We start from the raw sequence: 22,061 nt of genomic DNA, 5'->3' as shown, positions 1-22,061 counted from the left end.
AGGAATGTGCAGTGAAATCATAATGTAACAAAAAAAGAAAAAGAAAAAAACAAAAAACATTACAGGGGAATAAAGTGAAGGTAGATAGGGACACTTTGGGGGCAGTGGAGGGATTTTAGGGTGGTCAGGGAACACCTCCAGCAAAGTAACCTTTGAGTGAGGTCCCGCAGGAGGTGAGAGAATAGGCCACGTGGATACCAGGGGGAAAGGACTCAACAAAACAAAGGCCCTGAAACAGGAGTGTGGCTGGAGCAGAGGAAGGGGGGGCGGAGCTAGATGACGTCAGCCTGTTAATAGATGGAGACAGTGGGGCCTTGTAAGCACAGTTCCGGGTTTTTTTTTTTTTTTCCCTTGGCTGAGATGGGAAGCTGTTGTTGCTTCGAGCAGGACAGTGAACGAATGTGACAAACGGGATCACTCTGGGTTGAGAACAGGGCAAAGTGGAACAAAGGTGAGTAGAGCAGAGCAATAGGAGGGGGTTAAATGCCCCAGGCAAGATGTGCTGGGGCTTGGACAGGTGCAGGCAGTGGAGGCGCTGAGACATGGTGGGGTTTTAGACACACTTTGAAGGTGGAGATGAAGCATTTTGCTGTGTGAGAGAAAAGAGGAATCAAGCATGACTTCAGGTTTCAGGCTTGAGCTCCTGGAAGAGCAGACTCACTTCTGAAAAGAGCAACAATGCCATGTGGGAGAAGGTGAGATCAGAAGGTCCTATTTCCCTCAGTGATGAAAAAAGCTTCTTTAGGTATACGCATAAAATGAGCTGTATGGGACAGAGACAAGAGCAAGTTAAACTGACCACCACAAAGGAGAGAAAAACTACAATGATGTAGGCTGGGAAATTAACAAGGACTAAAATAGACTCCATCTGAAAGAGGATTAATCAGTGGTAATACAAGCTAGGAGCTAAAGACCAGAAGAGACCAGTAACACAGCTAGAATAAAAAAAAATTAAACACCTATAAAAGCACAGCTATTAAAAACAAAAACAAAGAACCCTCAGTAATAAGAACTGTACGTGGGTCCATGTCCATCATTTCACTTTGATTGATTCTTTCATTCATGAGTGCCTGACATATGCAAGATACTATGTTAGGTGTACAAGAAACACAACTGAATTAGACATGATTCACACACTTGAAGAACATAGATGTCTATCTGGGGAGGCAGACACGTAACATGATTAAAATCAAATGGGATGTGGGGATGTGGAGAAATTGAAACGCTCATACACTGCTGGTGGAAATGTAAGATGGTACAGCTCCTTTGGAAAGCAGTCCAACAGTTCTTCAAAAGGTTAAACAAAATGTCACCACATAACCCAGCAAGTTCACTGCTAGGTATATACCCAAAAGAACTGAAAGCAACGTCCATACAAAAGCTTGTACTCAAATATTGATAACATCATTCATAATAGCCAAAGTGGAAAAAACCCAAGCACCTATCAACTGATGAAAAAGTAAATATAGTGTAGAATGTCCACACACTGGAATATTATTCAGCAATAAAAAAGAATGAAGTACTCATATGAGCTACAACACAGATGAAACTTGTAAATATTATGGTAAGAATCCAGTAAAAGACCATATATATATTGTATAATTCCAAATGTCCAGATTTGGCAAATCCATAGATACAGAAAGTAGATTAGTGGTTACCAAGGGCTGGAAGGTTTGAGGGAAATGAGTGACTGTTAATGGGTAAGGAGCTTTGTCCTGGGATGAGAAAACTGATGATGGTTGCACAACTCCATGAATACACTAAAATAATAATAACAATAATAACGATTGAATTGTACATTTAAAATGAGTAAATTCTATTGTGTATGAGTTATATCTCAATAAAGTTATTACCTATTTAAAATATCCAATAAGACGCATGCTATAGTAAAGGGATTTTAAAAAGTGCTGTGAGAAGAATTCAGAAGAAAGACAAACTAATAATATGTGGGGACTGGGCTGATGGTCAAGCTTCTCCAAGCACTTAATATTAGAGATAGCTCTTGAAGGCTAAAGAGTAGTTGACCAGGCTGGGAAAACAGGAGGGATGCAGAATCTATTCTGTAAGTAGCAGGTTAATTTGGAATTTTGATATTTAATTCTTCCCTGCCCCCAGATCCCCACCAATAACCTCCGGGCTCAAGATGTAGTATATATTGGCTAAGAAAAAAATAGCTGAAAAATACTCAAGCAATTTTAATGAGAACCTAAATTTTGCAAAGTCATTTCCACATTTTCAGTAAGGGGTTGAGAAAACTTCTGTGAAGGGACATACAGTAAATGTTTTGGGCTTGGAAGATCATACAGCTTCTGATGCACCTTCTCAATTTTCCTGTTGTAGTGTGAAAGCAGCCATAGATAATATTTAAGCAAGTGAGCATGGCTGAATTTCAAATAACACATTATTTACCAAACCAGGTGGCAGGTGAGATTGGCCCATGGGTTGCAGTTGGCAGGGCCTTGGTCCATGTTCCCCACCTGCCTTGCTTAACTCTTATCTGGTTCTCTGCTGGTCACTAGCAATTTCCCCACCCCTGCAGGGATTATCAGCCTCAGCTGTCTCATAGAGAGCCTGCTTAATACTCTGCATCCTTTGGATGGGATGAAAAGCAGGATTAAAAATGGGGTTTCAGGCTTCCCTGGTGGCGCAGTGGTTGAGAGTCCGCCTGCCGATGCAGGGGACACGGGTTCGTGCCCCGGTCCGGGAAGATCCCACATGCCGCAGAGCGGCTGGGCCCGTGAGCCATGGCCGCTGAGCCTGCGCGTCTGGAGCCTGTGCTCCGCAACGGGAGAGGCCACAACAGTGAGAGGCCCGCGCACCGGAAAAAAAAAAAAAAATTACGGGCTATTTTAAAAAAAAAAGGGGGGTCCATCTGGTAAAGATTATAAGTATTAACTTTATAGTAAGTTTATCCAAATTCATGTTAAAGATTGCATGTATGCACAATGAAAAATACGTTCAGCTAACAGATCTATAAAGAATACGAAGCACACCTCTACTCTCTTATCCCTTTTCACAATAATACCTAAAGGGACACAAAAAATAAACAAGGTGTCTATATTTGAGCAGTAAATATACCAAATACTTATAAAGACAGAATAAAAGGGGGCCTGTTATCTGGAACTTATATTTAGTATATAGCTTCAACTCCTGGACTCTTGATATAATGTTGACTGAATCTTGGGTTTCAAACGTTAAGTGTATTACGTCCCAGAAATACAACTCTAAGGTTTTAACCCCTAAGGTGTTTGGCCCAATGAACATTTGATGTTTTGATAACTGTACAGTGAGCTAACACGTGTAAATACAGACAGCTATGAATGAATGAAGGCAAGTGTCACAGAGTAGAAAGAACACATTGGGTTGGCAGTCAGAAGACCTAAGAGCTTATCCTTCCTCTGACATTGGGTATTGGTATGATACTAGGCAAGCTGCCCCTGGACATGTTACAGAGTTTTCCCCACATATGAAAGTATTTGGTAAACTTTGTACGGGGTTACACAAATGCTACATGTTATTGTTACGTAAACTAAGATGTTATAGTTAAGTAAGCTTCTGAAATAAACCACATTGTATTTTTCTGAAGAACAGTCACTGAATTCTAAGGAAGAAATAGAGCAAACACTGTATTATTTGCTAAGAGTATGTCCAAAAGTTGGGTTTTCCATATTCTGGAAAACCAAAGACCTAACATAACAAGTAAATATTTCTGGGACAACAGCAGTTTTGGAAAGTCAACTATTTGACTTTCACTTTGGGATACTTCCCAATATTCTGGGTGTAACATCTGTCAAAGGTTTTATATTCACCACTAATTATTATACATTGATAGTGGTTGAGTGTCTTTGTTTGCTGGCGAAGAGAACAACTATAGTTTCTCCTCTGAAATAGGACAGCGTGGTTGTTTGCAGCTGGCCAAGAAGGAAAGGAGATTTCTAGAGGGACATATCAGTGGGTCCACTTGCAAAATGAAGTGCATTCTCTTGCTCTTAAACACAAAAAAATTACATATTGCTAGAGTCGTTTGTTAAAACTATTTAATTTTCCAAAGAGATTAGGGACCTGGGATACTTTCAAACATCTAAATCTATGAAAAGCATTATACAAGTAAAATGAATAAATAATATTCACAGACATGTCTTAGTGTACTAGGACATCCACCCTCATGGTAACTTTTAAAATCAGGGGAAGGGGCTTCCCTGGTGGCACAGTGGTTAAGAATCTGCCTGCCAATGCAGGGGACATGGGTTTGAGCCCTGGTCTGGGAAGATCCCACATGCCACGGAGCAACTAAGCCCGTGCGCCACAAGTACTGAGCCTGCGCTCTAAAGCCTGCGAGCCACAAGTACTAAGCCTGTGTGCCACAACTACTGAAGCCCACATGCCTAGAGCCCACGCTCCACAACAAGAGAAGCCACTGCAATGAGAAGCCTGCGCACCGCAACGAAGAGTAGCCCCCGCTCACCTCGGTAAAATAAATAAAATAATTTTTAAAAAACTCTAATAAAATAAATAAATTAAAAAAATAAAATCAGGGGAAGGAGAGATGACAGACTGAGTCAAAATCAGAAAGACCCTAAGAACCAGTCGTCTCACTGGAACAACTGTGAGCCTGAACAAGGAAGACCAGAATGGCCTCCATCTTCTATTATTAAGAGGCCTTACAGAATTAGTGTGGAGGTCTAAGGCCAGGAGATCAGCTCCTTTTAACAATAGTCACTATACCTTTTAAAGGTCCTTTATACTTCCGATCTCGTTGGTCTTGAACCAATGTAGAGAGAAATTGTGATTTAGAAAAAAGTGTTAAGTTTTCTACTCAAATGTGCCACTTACGAGTTGTATAACTAACTCTTCGGGTCACTGTAACTCTTTAGGCCTCAGTTTCTCATCTGTAATTTTCAGGGATTATAACCTACTGATTCTGAAGATAACTTCTATGTCTGACAGTTTCAACAGGCCAGTCTAGAGGAACGGAGAGTAAAGATTTATTATTTTTATTTTCCAATTTCCGTCCTTCAAATTTGTAGGAAACTGTCTCTTCTTCAATCAAGAAGCAAATCTTCCAAACGTAGAAAGTTGATGGATAGACTCTTATCCATAAAGGAAATAAACAGTTGAATCAAGAATTTATTTGCAGATGAAATGATCAGGTAGAAAAGCCTAAGGAGTCTTAAGAAGCTAGTAAAACTGTTAAAGAGGTCATAAGATGCAAGGTCAATATTAAAAAATCAATGGTATTTGTATACACTACAAAATAACCGCAAATTAAGAATTTCTTAAAAATACCATTTATAATAGCACCCAGAATATGAAATAATTTAACAAAATACGGGTAAAACTATAATACATTGTTGAGAGGAATTAATAAAAGCATAAATAGAATGAGAGCTATACCATGTTCATGGGTTGGAAGACTCAATATTGTTAAGATATCAGCTCTTTTCAAATTATAGATTCAACAAAATCTCAACTGAAATCACAGCAAGCTATTTTGTGGAAATTGACAGGCTGATGCTAAAATGTATAAGGAAATGGAAAAGACCTAGAATAATCAAAGCACTTTTGAAAGAGAAGAAAGATGGAAAGCTTATATTGTCAGATTTCAAAATCTTGTATAAAAGTCAGAGATCAAGATAGTGTGGCATTGGCTTGAGGATAGATATACAAATTAATGGAAAAGGATAGAGTCCAGATGGACCCACACATCTGTGGTCAATTGATTTTTGTCAGAGGTGTCAAGGTACTTCAATGGAAGAAAAGAGTCTTTTCAATAAATCATGATGGAAAAACTGTGTATCTCAATGGGGGTAAATGACTTTTGACCCTGATCTCACACAATACACAAAGATTAACTCAAAGTGAATTATAACCTTGAATTTACCTGTAAAACATCTAAAAGAAAGCACAGAATAAAATCTTTATGACCATGAGGAGGCAAAAATACCTAAGGAAACAGAAAGCATAAACTATAGAAGATAAAAGTGAAAGATTGACCTCCATCAAAAGTAAATACTTCTGCTCTTAGAAAACAACATTAAGAAAATGAAAAGTCAAGTCACCGACTGGGAATGCATATATCTAAGGACTCTTACTCAGAATACGTAATGTACTCTTCCAAAAGAAAAAAAAAAAAAAAAAAAAAAAAAAAAACCCAATTTAAAAAAAAAACAAAAAATTTGGGGAAACTTCAAAAAAAAAAAAAAAAAAAAAAAAAAAGAAACAACCCAATTTAAAAAATAAACCAAAAATTTGGTGACACTTCACAAAAGAAGACATACAAATGGCTAATAAGTGCGTGAACAGTAAGTGTTCCACATCATTAATCAAAAGGAAAATGTAAATATAAACCACAATCAGATACATCTATACAGCATGAAAATAGCTAAAATTAAGAAGGTTGACAACACCAAGTGCTGCCAGGATTAGGTAGCAACTGGACCTCTCATACATTGCTGGTGAGATTGTAAAATGGTACATTTAGGAAAACAATTCAGCAGTCTCTTATGAAGTTGAATATTTACCACACAACCTAGCAATTCCTCTGCTAGGTATTTATCCAAGAAAAATGAAAACTATGTTCATATAAAGACTTGTACATGAATGTTCATAGCAGCTTTATTAATAATCAAAAATGGAGGAAAAAAAATGCCCCTAAACAAGTGAATGGATAAACAAAATGTAGTATATCCATATAATGGATACATACACAAATGAAGCTCAAAAAAATTATAGTGAGTAGAAGGAGCCTAGATGCGAGAGTATATACCATATGATTCTATTTATATGGAATTCTAGAAAGGGAAAAAATAATCCATGTTAGAAAGCAGAAAGGTTGCCTGGGGCTGAGGGTAAAGGGGGCTGACTACAAGAGGGCTCGAGGGAGCTCTGTGGGGTAGTGGAAATGTTCTCTATCTTGATTTTGATGGTGGTTACCCAGGTGCACAAATCTGCCAAAGATTCACTGCCTTGTGCATTTGAAATGGGCACATTTTATTGTATATAAATTGAACCTCAAAAAGGTAATTAAAGAATCTGAATCAACAAATTCTACGGACATTTGGCAAATGCAAAAAGTAAAAAAGACTGTGTACATAACAGCATACACATACACACATGTATCCCAGAAGGAATGTAAAACATTAGCACAATAGTGAACACGAGAAATTATCTAGCTACTTTGGACACTGAGTTGCTCATGTGACAATGCGTGTGTTACTGAGGTCACCTAAGCTAATTTGGTGGTGTAGGTTTGGGTTTTGGCATTTTGCTCAACAATCTGCTAAGTTCTAAAGCAGGGCTTACTCCTTATTTTACTAGGACATAGGAAGTTTCTTCAAGTACCTTCATTAAACAAGAATGTATTAGGTACTGTCTCAGTTACTCTGGACGAAACAGTGCTCAGATACCATCTCTATCCCCTAAATCTCAGAGTCTACTATATGCTAGGGCATAGGCTGGTGAAGGACAGGTACATAAATGATTCTAGTACAGTAAGTGTGTGAAAATTTACATGAGAGAGGGTAAAATAATGTACAACTTAATTTTAGAAAGAGAAGGCTTCACAAGAGAGATTAACACTTTAGTGTGGTCTTAATGGGTCACGTTGGGTCACGTTGGATATGCAAACATTTAGTTTATTTGGGGGGAGGTCTGGGAAGGCATTCGAGGAAGAAGTAGGTCCACGATGAACGCTATAGAGATGAAACATAACTAGGAATGTAATCTCTCAGCTGGAAGCTGGGATGCTTAAAGGGGGAGATAAAACTGGAAATCTAGGCCGGGGTTTCAATTCATTCCATAACTGGGTGGGGACTCCTGAAGGTTTTTGAGAAAAGGCAATTAGTGACGAGCACAGAGCTGTGGGGTAGAAAGGTTAATCTGATAGCATGTGTAGGATGAACAGGTGTGGAGTGACTAGAGGTGGGGACACCCAGTAAAGGGCCATTTCAATGGCTCAGGTGAGAAACGGGGACAACTGAACCAGGACAGCAGCAAAGGGCGCTTCAGTAAGAAAACAGATTTGAGATACTGTGAACGCAGAAACACTGGAATAAATTGTACATAGTGATGGGAAAGAGGAAGCATAGCCCCACAGTGCTGAGCCTGGGTGCCCAGCAGGGATCTAACGGTGCTTCCCCTGCAGCTGTTGATCTCATGACACAGCACCGCAACTGCCTGAGCCTATCGACATGTCTGCCTGTGATGTGGGCCATGGCAGAGCCACGCCCAGTGGCTGCCATTGCTGATGTGGCACTCCCCCCATCCAAACACCAAACCAGCATCCATAGTTTACCAGGTGGAAAGCATGAGGACAAACCTTCTGAAAACCTGATTTGGAATCGTGGCTCACCCATGAATTTAAAGTATGACCTTAGGTGAGTGACTCTCATTATTGAGCTTTTGAACCCCTATCAGTAAAAGAGAGACAAAATCCTCTACCTGTGCTTATCACTTATGTTTTTTTGTGAGGTCCTCAAAGCATTTTGGAAACTGAAAAACCCTGTGCAAAGGGGAATTACTAATACTACGGTCACTGTCCTCCTCAAGCAATCTCTTCCATCCTCAGCTTTATACAGACCTAGGTATTATTAGCACCTGACTGGAGGCCTATATCCACATCTATCCTCCCCACCCGAACAAACACTTCTTTTTTGTTTCTCTGATCCTGGAATTGAGAGATATTTAGCATAGGGATTACCATAAAGATAGTTTTCTCCCAAATGCCACCAATTCTTGCAGGACGCCCAATATATACAACCTCCATTTCACTGTGGAAAAGACCACAATGAAATGAAATTTAAATATTTTGATATTACTTGAATATCTGAAATGCTACTGTATCAACATTCTCAAATATTTTCTTAATCTCCACAATTCCCAGGTCTTGGGGATCCGTCAACACTGACCCTGGTGGTTCACTACCTTCATTCTCCTCTCTGACGCATTAAATATCCCCAGATTCAAACACTAAATGAACAGTAGGAATCTGTTCTGACTCTGGATAAGATAAACTTGGTGTTGGATTTATTGAAAGGTGATTGGTTGATCTCCAAGTTCTCACTGTCCTGAAGGATTTTTCCAAGGAGATTTTAATAGATGGCTTTAGAATTAACTTAACCCCCCACTAGTTGGGTCTCCACAGCTTTCCAGAGATGCACAGCACCAGCACTCTTAACATATTGCAGAGGAAATACCTGTCTCTGCAACAGAGCCGAGGCTGCCATAGATTAGGGTTATGACAAGGAAGCGGAAGCTAAAGCTACCTGCCACTGTGGACCTGAAAGTGATGACTGCCTCTAGGTCCTGGCTCTGGGGCTTTCAAGCTGACCCACCTTACCTAAATATTGGAGAAAATACACATCCTACCTCACGGGAATGTGAGGATTAACACCCAGGACAAAAGTTCTGTGAACAACACAACAACCAGCAGATATCAGCTTTTATAAAATGGCAAAGAGAAGAGATTCCACTGTGTCTTTAAGAGGGTTTCCAGTGAGAAGAGAACATTTCTCTCTTATAAAGACTTGCTTATAAAAATATTTTTCAAGGAACTCAGCTCACATGGTCCAGGAAACACATTATGGTCTACTGTCGCATGCAAATTCAGTGCTCAGCACATTATGGAAACACAAATATAATCACGATCCCCCAAGGCTTGTAGGTTCTGATTTGGCCTCCTTCCTTTCTTCATTCTTTTCTTCCTTTCTTTTTTCTTTCTTTTTTCCTTTTTTTCCTACTTTCTCCTTCCCTTCTTCTACTTATTCTTCTATATCACACCATGGCGTGGAAAAATTAAAGCAGCTTATCTCAAATCTAAAGGAGATTTCTTTCTTTCATTTTTTGAAAACTTTTTCCCTAATGGGTTAAATGCCAAACTCCTAAGAACTTCTCAGTGTAACAAAAGGTAACTGTTTTAAGGCACCGAGGTATGCTTTCCATCAGTGCCTAAAAAATTGGAAATAAATGAAAACCAGTGAAAAAGCTGAATAGTCCTCACTTGGCAATTATTCAGCCCTTGGAGATTTCCAAGCCTTTTGCAGTCATTAATTAATTAGTGAAGATGACATTCCACTTTAGTGAGGCTGGGAGCACGACATAAAGAGGTCTAGAGGCTTTTCCTCAAGCTGAAAGAAGAATATCAAGGGAGGAACTGGGATTAGATTTAGGAGCTCACTTCTCAAGCCAGGAGTCACATCGCTAAGCCAAGCAAAGTTAATATTTGAGACAATAAGGTGCTCTGTGCACAGGTGCAGTTGAATACAGTAGTGTTCTGCTCAAAGAGCAACTGTGAAAGAGCCCACCCCTTCATCCACCAATGCCTCCAACAACACACACAGACGATATCTGTAGCTTCATCAGCCTCTTTCCCCTTTCCCAAAACAAAGACAGATGGCTAAATATCAATCTCTAACCACTCTCCTTAATAATCACAGCAAAAAGTACATGATTTGATTTTCATTTTTTAAATGCACAATATGATGTTAAAACACATGACACTGTTGAAAAACAAATATTTCAGAATTTTTTTAAATGACATGAAATCCACTGATGTCCAGAATCCTTAACAAGGTAATAGATCATCCTGAATAATTCTTTTACTGAAATAAGAAGGAAAATAAAGTTTCATGCTTTCTGGAGAGTGGTTAATAAAAGTTCATTCTGTCACCCCAAGTAAGTTGATGAAGACAGACCAAATACTAGTGATGTTTCTGGACCTAACATCTTAGAACCAGGTCTTGCAGCGGGTGCTGATCCTTTTGTTTACACTACTGGATTGGTTCCAGAAGGCCCACTGACATGATGGGAAATCAGGAAACTCAAAGATTGGCTTTGTACTTTACCAGATCATTCTCTCCACCTAGACATACTTTTGCTCTGTCTCATGTCTGTTTCCCCAGGTGGGGTAACAGGATCCTTAAATAACTCAGGGCCCATCTATTGCTCTTAGGAACATCACTCAGCCATCCTATCACAGTCAGGCTGCTTTGGACAGGGCAAAACTGCATACCTATTGGAACTTAAATGTTGATGGCCATTGTCCCAACCTAAATCTTTAATCTTCTGTAGGGGAATTTGTTGCAATTGTACCAAAGTGAGGTAAAGTTGAATAACCCCATTTTCTTCTGAACCGGTTGCTCTGGGGTCAGGATGGACGAATGCAAATATACTGCAATGTTAACAAAGGGCAAGGTTGTCCAGCTTGGCTATTTTGGGCAATATTTATTTTAAAAACAAAACAAAACAAAACAAAAAACCCTCAATAACATTTCTTTTCATAAAGAGATTTTTGGAAAGAAAGTCCTTCCAAGAGCAATGTTTCAAAAACACTTCACGTTTTCACTTGAAATCTTTATGTTGGAAGATGATCATGGCTTTGGTCCACTTTCACGTAATGGGCAGTCATAAGGTTGACGGATGTCTCCAGCTACCCACAGGCCCCACTTGCTGGGAAGGGCTCTTTCCTCTAAGTAACCTAAAATCTATCCGCATCATTAACAGAGCAGATGCTTTCATGTGAGAATAGTGATTTAGCAAACTCCTTACCCGGAGAGTAAGGACCTCACTAAATTCTGTGATAATGTTGAAAATGTGAATGGATATGCCTGGAAATTGACAATCTCAACTGCGTAAAGGATTAAAAAACAAACAAACATATAGTCCAAACTTCCACCCAGTACATCCTCCCAATTTATCATTGAACTTCTCGATAATCAAGGGCTCTCCAATTTCTGATTTCTTACAGTTCTTACTACGGGGAAGGGAGTGCTCGGTTCTAACACAGTGGCTGAAAACTAGATTGGTTTCTCTATCTATCTCCTTCCAAGTAACTCTCCTTGGTTCCTCTTTTCATGGTGGGAGGAAACATCATCATGTTGGTTCAAGGACACATGAAAAATCCAAGTTGTAGGTGAGTAGGTGTGTATAGTATTGTATCTTGCCTATTCACAGGAAGTAATTGAACATGTTGACTTAAAACACATAAATGCTTGAAATTAAATCAAACAACAAAAAAGATAACTGTCATAAAGAATTTTTTTAAGTTGCCTCATAGGGTTAATGGTTGGAGAGTAATATTCTTCTTGGAGGATCATTAATGTAGATAAACAAGGGGTAGTAAACAAGTGCCATTCTACTATAGCCCCTTCCCAAAGAAGACTAGGCAAGATATCTGCATTACCTTAGATCTCCTTAGCCTCATCGGTCTCCTGGGCCCTTGTCCACTTGTTCTTCCCCAGCAGTCACTATGGTATCAACTTTGCTTGGGCTCTGACCGCCTTCACACGAGCCCAACCTGTCATCAGCTCATCTCATGCTGCCCTGAGCACCTCTCACCTCCACATGTGGGGATTCCCTGTCCCTGCTGAGGCATCAGACACTTCAGATCCATTTAGTGACCAAGTAAATGCAACATCTAAGTGTGAGGAAGTCTGTGACCCACAGAAGGAAGCTCTGACCAACAGGAAAGGAGCTGGAAGATAAATTCTTTTCCCTTCCTCTCCCCGAACAGATTGTCCTGAGCTGCTACAGTTCATATGGTCTTTTGGAAGATGGTCCTTCAAGATTGAAACCTTAGTTGTACTTGATACTAAACGGAAGCCATATTGGTAACACGCCCCCGTATCCCCAAGTAGGATCTCCCCATTTTCCTGCTTCGCTCATGCACTTCCTTCAGATTGTACTTTCTAATGAAATAAAAGTAGCACGTATACTTCTGCCTTAGGCTCTGCTTTCTGGGGAAGGCAGACCAAGATAGGTACCCCCTTATTCCCATCACTATATTAATGAGCTCCCTACCTTTGGTTGCAGTGGTGGTGCACAGGGGGCTGAAACAGGATCTGTGATATAGGTCTTCTTGGGACCAGCAACTGGATACATCCCAGCAGGGTTCTGGTTCCCGGTGCCAAAAGGAGTATACCCTTGTTCCCGCTTCCAGGTATTTGGGTGACCTTGTTGACCATAGGCAGGATCAGAGTCATTTTTGCCCCCATAGCCAGGCCCCGCTGCACAATAGGGTTCATAATAGCGTCCTTGGTTGGGGGCATACCCATACCCAGGCTCAGGCTGAAGTCCTGGTGGTGGAATATACACATAATCCATGCCTCCCCGTGTGGAAGGAGGCGGACCCTGCCCAGCGATAGGAACTGGTTGAGTGTTATAGCCCTGGGCCCCTGGCCCTGAGCCATAAAAGTGTCCTGGTGAAGGGGCAGCCATGTAATGAGAGCTGGGCTGGGCTGACTTCACCTGCACATTGAAGGTAGGCCTTGAAGGGGTGGATGCCGTAGTGTAGGAGGCTGGGACGGGCTGAGGCTGGGGTTTTAGCATTCCAATTGGAGCCACGGGGATGGGTCCAGCCTGGGGTACAGGCTGTGGCTTCAACGTAGACTTTTTCGTGGCCGTCAGAGGGGGCTGGTTTGGTATGACCATTCTCTTATGTCCTGTGACAGGGGTGGAGACTGGAGGGGAAGCTGTTGTTGAGCTAGTAGAGCCCTAAAGCAGAAAAGAGAAAAGGAAAAAATAAAAGACAAAGATTATTGCCAATAAAACATAAAAATACATAAGCAGACAAATATTAATAAGTGCCATTATTACTTTTGTATTAACTCGGCCAAACACAAACAAGGCATGGTTCCTGCCTTCTAAGAGTTCACAGACAACACAAAAATCAGTTGCGCTTCTGTGTACCAATTCCATTTATAATAACCTCAAAAAGAAAGAAAAAACTTAGGAATAAACTTAACCAAAGAGGTGAAAGTCTTATACACTGAAAAGTACAAAATGTTGCTGATAAATTAAAGAAGATACAACTAAATGGAAAGACACATCATGTTCATGGATTGGAAGACTTGATATTGTAAAAATGTTACTACTACCCAGAGCAATGTACAGATTTAATGCAATCCCTGTCAAAACCCCAATGGAACTTTTGAGGCTCTGAATAACCAAAACAATCTTGAAAAAGAAGATTGGAGCTCTCACACTACGCAACTTCAAAATTTATTACAAAGCTATAATAATCAGTGTTCCATTGGCATAAAGACAGACGTAGACCAATGGGATAGAATTGAGAGCCCAGAAATACATCCTTGCATACGTGGTTTGATTTTTGACATAGGTGCCGAGACCATCTGATGGGGAAAGGATAGTCTTTTCAACAAATGGTGCTGGGAATACTGGACATCCACATGCAAAAGAATGAGGCTGGACCCTTACTTTACACCGTATACAAAAAGTAACCCCAAATTCTAGCTCTAAATATAAGAGCTAAAACTATAAAACTCCTTAAAAAAAACACAGAAGAAAAAAATTCATGACATTGGATTTGGCAATGATTTTTTTTAAAATACATATAGAAACATCAAAAGCACCAGCACCAAAAGACAACAGATAAATTGAACAATGGGATCTCAAACAAACTACCGGAAGACTTGGGTCACCATACTGCTAAAAGGCAATACTAGAGAAAGAGAGCTGAAGGACTAAGCAGAGGGATCAAAAAAAAGCAATGAGGGGTGTTGGGAGAAATAAACAAATACTGCTGGTACAACCAAAGAAATACTAAATTTAGGATCAAAGATTCCTGTCAAAGAGTGATTTACCAAAGATAACTCAAATGCAGCCTCCTCCCTTTACATCTTTGTTTTTTGTAGCATTCATTTGTTCAATGCAGAAATACTTACTGAATGCCCTAAAAATGTCCTAAGGCCACAAAGATTAAAAGACTTTCTGCTGAACTGCGAGAGGTCTTGGTTAGGCTGGGGAGAAGTAAAGGCTTAGGGAAGGTTTGAAGATTCAAACATTCATCCTAAGGCACTAGTCTATTAGGGATCTGTAAACATTCCAGTGACAGACTGTCTTAATTTTGCTCTGGCTTACTATGATTAGATCTGTTGATACAAGAAATGAATGACCACACCCTAATTCGGTTGTTCATTAATTTCCAGGTCAATTCTAGTATGTATAGGAAGAAACGACACTTTATATTACTCTAGTGTCCTTTGCCCACACCAAGCCATTAGAGATACACACATGAGGGGCAGATGCTAACTGCTTCCCCATACCCACCGCCCTTCTTCATCACTCAAAAATTTTGCTTTGTTTGGGGCAGCAAGGTGCCCACTCTTCCCTAGATTACTTTGCAGGTAGGAGTTGCCACGTGACACAGTTCTGGCCAATGAGATGCATGCAAAGCATTTCTGGAAAAGCTAGAGCTCTCCTGACACAGCATGATCCCTTCCTACTTTCCCCTTTTCCTCCTTCCTGCCTGGGACGTGGATGTGGGGCTGGAGACAGTACAGCTATCCTGTCCCCACCATAACATACAAGTATACTGATTTAGACATACGGCTTTCTGGAAGTAGCTTTCTGGTGATCTAGGTTGATCCAGAGATAAAGATTAAAACATCTCAGGGATGTTTGGTTAACATATAGTAGTTCTCTCTTTTTTTTTTTTTTTTGGCCATGCCATGCTGCTTGCCCGATCTTAGTTCCCGGGCCAGGTATCCTGGAACTAAGGGATCAAACCTATGCCCCCTTCAGTGGAAGCGTGGAGTTCTAACCAGTGGACTGCCAGGGAATTCTCTGTATAGCGGTTCTCAACTGGAGAGGAAATCACCTAGCGACCAGGGAGAGTTTAGAAATGTGTGGCAATGTTTTTTACTGTCACAGTGATTAGGGGATTCTATTTTCACTGAATGGTTAAAAGGCAAAAACACATCATTGTCAAACCCAAGATGACAACAGTGCCCCTGTTGAGAGACACCAGTAAACTCTTGAGCCACATGTCTTCTGGGAACCTGATTGTGAAGTTCCCAGCTGTCAGCCAAGGAGGGTCACTGGTCCTTTCTAGGATCTCTCTTCTACCACACTCTCTCCTCCTATTTAAACCACTGCTCTCCCCCTTGGTCCTCTTGAACCTAGGGAGATGACAGTTCTGACTCTGCTAGCCCCAGATTATCACTTTGTCCCTAATGGCTTCTCTATACCCAAGTGGACCTATTTACACAATGCATTTATAAATCAGCTCCTTGAAAGGGACTAGTTTCTGTGTGCTATCATCTTCATTGGGATCTGACTGTGACGGCTATCTTTTCCTGTCATATTTGTGATTTGTCTCGATTGTAGTTTCCTAGAGATTTTGTAATTCTAGATTTAGTTTTATGTTAAGTTACAGAAAGCTGTTGAATAGAGTTATCTTTTTCCTTTTTTGATAGCCTCTGAGGGAGCAAAGCTGCCATTTCCTTTTGTAATTTAAGCATCATTGAGTATTCTTGTCTTGGTGGAGTAGCCTTTCCCTTGGTGGAGTAGCCTTTCCCTTCCCTTCTGTAAGGTGGTCCCAATAGCACCCAACAGAAGATGCAGTTTCCACATTAAGTGGTTTGTAAAAATACATGTCCTGAAGAAATTCCTAAATAAATGCTCAGTAAGACCCTGACATTCTGTAGCAGAGAGTATGGAAGAGTCAGTTTGAACCTAAAAAAAAAAAAGTAAGGTTAGATTTTTCTAGTCAACCATGTAGGTCTTAAAAAATGTCCACATTGGGGACTGACTCTTCCCCCCATTAGCGTGGTACTGGCCACTGAACAGAAGAGAAGCCCTGGCTCACACCTGGCTCTGGCCCTAGCCCCTCCATCTCCAGCCCCACCTCCTACCAAGGTGATAGCTGCCAGCACACCCTGGGGAAAGATGTAACTCGTGATCACTTCAGATACAGTTCTCCCACCAAAGCCACTGGGTAGACTGTATAGGGATGCTCTCACACAAGGACACCTCTTCAAGACTGGGATGGGTAACTGTTTCATCAAATTTCATTGAGACAGAGAAAGTTAAGCAAAATGAGAAGGCAGAGGAATTTGTTTCAAAGGAAAGAACAAGGGAAAAAAAACCTGACAAAACAACTAATGAAACAGATAATTTATCAAATAAAGAGTTCAATCAAGGCTTTAAAAAAACAACGCTACTGTGCTATGAAATTTTGATAAAAGCGTTGTTTTAAAAGTACTTAAGTGTTTATCAGTGTTTAGGTGTACAGAATTGTGAAAAATCACTGATGGAGTATTTTTGAAAGATGATGATAAAAGTAATTGTTATTATTATTGTTAACTATAATTGCAGCTTAAAATAGTTTATTGTGTTACACCCTCTACTAAGCAATTAACAAATCTATCGTTTTATTATAATTTGTTAAAAGTTCCCGAGAAATAAAAATTAAACTTGATAAATGTAAAAAAAAAAAAAAATGTCCACATGGATGGAACTGAATATAAGAAGGAATAAAGCTTTTCTTTTCTTTGATGACTCAAGATCAGCAGAAACCCAGAGTTCCTATTTTAAACACTTTACAAACCCAACTATAAATGGAGACAGTGACTGAGCAACTGAGCTAATGACAGGCATACTCTGGGCCACAGCTGGAAAGGAGTCTGCCCCAAAAACAGATACCTCAAAAGTCACATACTTTGAAGATGAAAACCAATCACTTTCATAAAGTAAACAAAAAAGAATGCAGACCTAACTCCTTAGAAGCAACTTTCTTCAACAAATTTCTTTCACTTTTTCTTTCTTGGTGAACTTACACACATGTGCACACACATTCACTACTTACAGATTCCTAAAGTCTTTGAAGGAAGGCATCAGGGAGCAATTTCAGGAGCCATTGCTATCTTCTAGGAAATATCTCCCTAGATGAGAAGGTTTCTCACAACTTTATTATGAATTCTGCTATGTATGTGCCGGCATGTTTCTGAGTATTTTCTATTTCAAAACTACGTGTGTGAAAATAGCACATTTAGCTCTATTTTTTTCCTTTGCAATTTTAAATTCTTTACCTCACTGGAGGTGGAAGGGGTAAAGAACAGGAATCATTTTAAAGCATACTTATTTATGTTCTTGATGATAGAAGAAAGCTATGGCAACACTTTCTTGGCCCACATATTCAATTAAATACACAGCGAATCTTTTCTACTTACTGGATTAGTAGGCACTTCCAAATATTTATTTTTGGCATTTCATTTCTTTTTTGTTCTTTGCAAGAATTCTTGAAGTTTTATCATGATTTAACATTTTCATTTTGAAAAACAGGCACATTTTAAAAATTACACTCATACAGATATATATATACATATATACATATTTTTTTCCCTGAGACTTGAATATCTCTGTAGCAGTGTTTTTATGTGGTTATTCTTCCATTAATTATTTTCTAAGCATCTTCAACATGGAAAGCTCAGCGAGGTTAATGGGAGGAGGACAGTGTCCCAGGATGAACAGCGCATGTCTTCCTGTCCCCCAGGAGTTTGTATGTAGTCTGGTAGAGGGACTGATCAATTACTGTTTGAACGGATGTCTCCACTACCAGGCAGAACTGGCTGTGGCCATGAGACAAGAACAGACAAGGAGCTGTAAGAGCACCTCTCGTGCTCACCTTTGGGAGCAGGCCCTCAACTTCCTTTCTGCCCAACTCAGAATAACATCTTACATCCCTATATCCCTCTCACCGTTGACCCGCCCATTCCCTGAACACACCCTGCATGTACGTACACGTACGTACACACACACACACGCACACACACACACGCACACACACCCCAAATCTACTATTATGTCTTCTATATAAGCCCTGATTACTTCTGGCACCCCTATACTTTACCTCCGTCTCACTTTCTCTCTCCTAGTTCTGGCTCCTATCATCACTTCTCAGAGCTGTTTACTGCCATGATCTAACCTCACTTGTCTCTCATATCTCCTCCTCAGTACTGTCACAGTGATCTCTCTAACGTGACTATCTGATCCAGGCTCTCTGCTGATGCAAATCTGCCAATGACTCTGCCTTGTGTGGAACTCTTTTTATCATGGTGTACTCTCTCTCCCTTTTTTAAATACACTTTATAAGGACTTTCCAATCTAGCCCTTGCCTTTCTGTCTAGACACCTCCTTATTTCCTATATTAGTCACAGCATATTAAGCCTAATAGGCTTATGTAGAGATGGGAATAGACCATACACTCATGTGTATACTCATATCTGTCCACCAGCACCTCCCTCTATAGAGTCTATGATTTGTTCTTTATGACTCTCCTTCATGTTTCTCATCTGCAGCTCAAACAGCCATCTTCTGCCTGGAAGTTGCCTACTGATTCGTTAAGTCTCTGATCAAATGGTGCCTCTGCTGTAATGTCTTTCCAGAAGTCTGGAGACATCCATTCAACAGTTACTATGTATTAGCCCCTATACCAGACTATAAACTGCTGGCGGACAGGGAGACATCCTATCCTCTTCCCATTAGCCTAACAGAGCTTTACATGTTGAAGATATTTACAAAATAATTAATGGAAAAATAAAAACATAAAAAGACATAAAAATCCCCTGGAAGGATTTGGGGGTTTTTCTATGGTCCTCTGGCTTTACCACCAATGGGCTTTGTACATACCTCCATTAAAGCAAATACCTTACAGGGTTTTCATAACTGACTTGCATGTTTTATAAGTTGGGAAGAAGTCAAACTGTAAGCTACAGAAAATCAAATTAGCACGGTCATAGATAGAAATTTGTCTTTTGTAATAGAAAGGGCAGCCAAGAACCACTATGTCTGTTCAACAGTGACAGCAAGGACCCAGGCTCTTGCTAGCTTTCTGCTAGAAGTACTTTTCCAATCTTTCTATAGAAGTGCTACTGACAACATTAGTCAACATATTGCCCAATCGCCCCTGAATAAAGATCCTTTTTATCTGACACAGGACCTCCTCTCCTCTATTAACTCTCTCCAGGACCACGCCCACAACTTGAAATAGCTCCTATGTATGATGACTCTCTTGAAGTTCTCTCTCCAGAATCCATCTGTACCTGAAATGCTAGACCCCAATATTCAACTGTCTATTTCATGTGTTTACTCGGATGTCTCATTCGCTCTTCAGGCTCAAGATGTTAAAAACTGTTTTATCATCTCCCTTGAATCTGCTTTTCATGCCTTTCATCTGGTTTTCTCATCCACCCCAGCACTGTTCGAATGAGAACACTAGGAGTCATTCTTCAGCCTCTCCTTCACATCCCATTCAAGTATCAAATCCTGTGGATCCTATTCCCCAAATAGGAATTTCTATATCTCTCAAAGTTGTCTGCATTTCAACCATTTCCTCTGCTGTAATTCAATTCCAAGACACCACCACCTCTCACCAGGAATTATCCAACAGCATCCAAACTGGTCTCCCAGTATCTATGCTTGTTCCCCTTCAATGAATCCTTCATTCTGTAGGAAGAGTGATTTCTCTCAAATACAGATCTAATCACATTACTTTCCTGCTTAAAAATCTTCAGTGGTTTAGTAGAGTGATTTGGACTCAGTCTATTTCTTCTGTCTCTCCTTGAGAGGTACCTGTCATGTTACTCTCTGACACTGACTTCCTTTCATATCTGATGTGCTAGACTCTCTCCTGTCTCATGGATTAGACCTCTGGGCCTTCCCACCTCTCTCTCGATTCTATGTCTAGCTAATTCCGAAGAACCCCTGAAGTCTCAGCTTGAGTGTCAGGTTCCTCAGTGAACCTTTGCCCAAATCCTCCGGCACAGTGAGCTCTTCTACACATATCACACTTGTGTATGTCTGTTCTCATAAAGTTAGAGATTGTCCCTTTTATTCGCTGCTGCTTTTCCACTGGCGTTTTCATATCATAGTACATAGTAGGCATGTAACAAACATTTGAATAAATGAGTAATGGTCTCCCAAGAAAAGTGCATTTCTCTTGTCAGATTACAACCAAATATGTAAAATATGAGCTATCTCATTTCTCTTATTACTTGACAATCAAGGAACTCTGATGTAACATTTTTTTAACATCTTTATTGGAGTATAATTGCTTTACAATATTGTGTTAGTTTCTTCTGTATAACAAAGTAAATCAGCTATAGGTATACGTATATCCCCATAGCCCCTCCCTCTTGCGTCTCCCTCCCACCCTCCCTATCCCACCCCTCTAGGCGGTCACAAAACACCAAGCTGCTTCCCACTAGCTATCTATTTTACATTTGGTAGTGTATATATGTCAATGCTACTCTCTCACTTCATTCTAGCTTACCCTTCCCCCTCTCCGTGTCCTCATGTCCATTCTCTAGGTCTGCGTCTTTATTCCTATCCTGCCCCTAGGTTCAACAGAACCATCTTTTCTTTTCTTTTTTTTTTTTAGATTCCATATATATGTACTAGCATACAAAAACAAACTAGTATTTGTTTTTCTCTTTCTGACTTGCTTCACTCTATATGACAGACTCTAGGTCCATCCACCTCACTACAAATAACTCAATTTCGTTTCGTTTTATGGCTGAGTAATATTCCATTGTATGTATGTGCCACATCTTCTTTATCCATTCATGTGTCGAGGGATACTTAGGTTGCTTCCATGTCCTGGTTATTGTAAATAATGCTGCAGTGAACACTGTAGTACATGACTCTCTGAATTATGCCTTTCTCAGGGTATATGCCCAGTAGTGGGATTGCTGGGTCATATGGTAGCTCTACTTTCAGTTTTCTAAGGAACCTCCATACTGTTCTCCATAGTGGCTGTATCATAGTGGCTGTATAATTTACATTATTTAACACATTTTTGACTGGAGGCTATTATGGTCACAGGCGTTAGTTTCTGCAAAAATCCCCCAGTCAATAATGTGTTCATGCATACTTAATTACAGTAATCTCATTAGTCTCTCCCTCCCTCTAAACAGTTTAAGGACTTTACCTTTTGAATTTATTAACACTACTATCTTTCAAAGAAGCATTTGAGGTGCTTATTTTCATTTCAATGGTCAGACTGTATATGTAAATTCTACTTGATGCCAGCTCAAACTCCTACAGAAATAGTCAAAGGGCAAATTTTAAATAAAAGTACCATGAATGGGCTTCCCTGGTGGCGCAGTGGTTGAGAGTCCGCCTGCCAATGCAGGGGACACGGGTTCGTGCCCAGGTCTGGGAAGATCCCACATGCCACGGAGAGGCTAGGCCCTAGGCTGTGCTCGGCAACGGAGAGGCCACAACAGTGAGAAGCCCGCGTACCGCAAAAAAAAAAAAAAAAAAAA

General features: G+C 40.2%; 1 protein-coding gene across 2 annotated transcripts in view; it reads right to left on the bottom strand.

Moving 5' to 3' along the window:
- LPP (LIM domain containing preferred translocation partner in lipoma) overlaps positions 1 to 22,061 on the bottom strand; it is a 641,451-nt gene that overhangs the window by 248,447 nt on the left and 370,943 nt on the right. Inside the window, exon 7 of one of the 2 annotated variants that reach the window (XM_007448432.1) lies at positions 12,796 to 13,488. In XM_007448432.1, coding sequence (XP_007448494.1) covers positions 12,796 to 13,488 — 693 coding nt within the window. The remainder of the gene's footprint in view (positions 1 to 12,795; positions 13,489 to 22,061) is intronic. The other variant, XM_007448433.1, reaches the window with a different exon arrangement.

The sequence above is a fragment of the Lipotes vexillifer genome, unplaced genomic scaffold, assembly GCF_000442215.2.
Source record: "Lipotes vexillifer unplaced genomic scaffold, Lipotes_vexillifer_v1.1 scaffold388, whole genome shotgun sequence".
In the NCBI taxonomy this organism is placed as follows: domain Eukaryota; kingdom Metazoa; phylum Chordata; class Mammalia; order Artiodactyla; family Lipotidae; genus Lipotes; species Lipotes vexillifer.
Note: the sequence above shows the minus strand (reverse complement) of the source record. Positions and strands in the feature narration are given on the sequence as shown.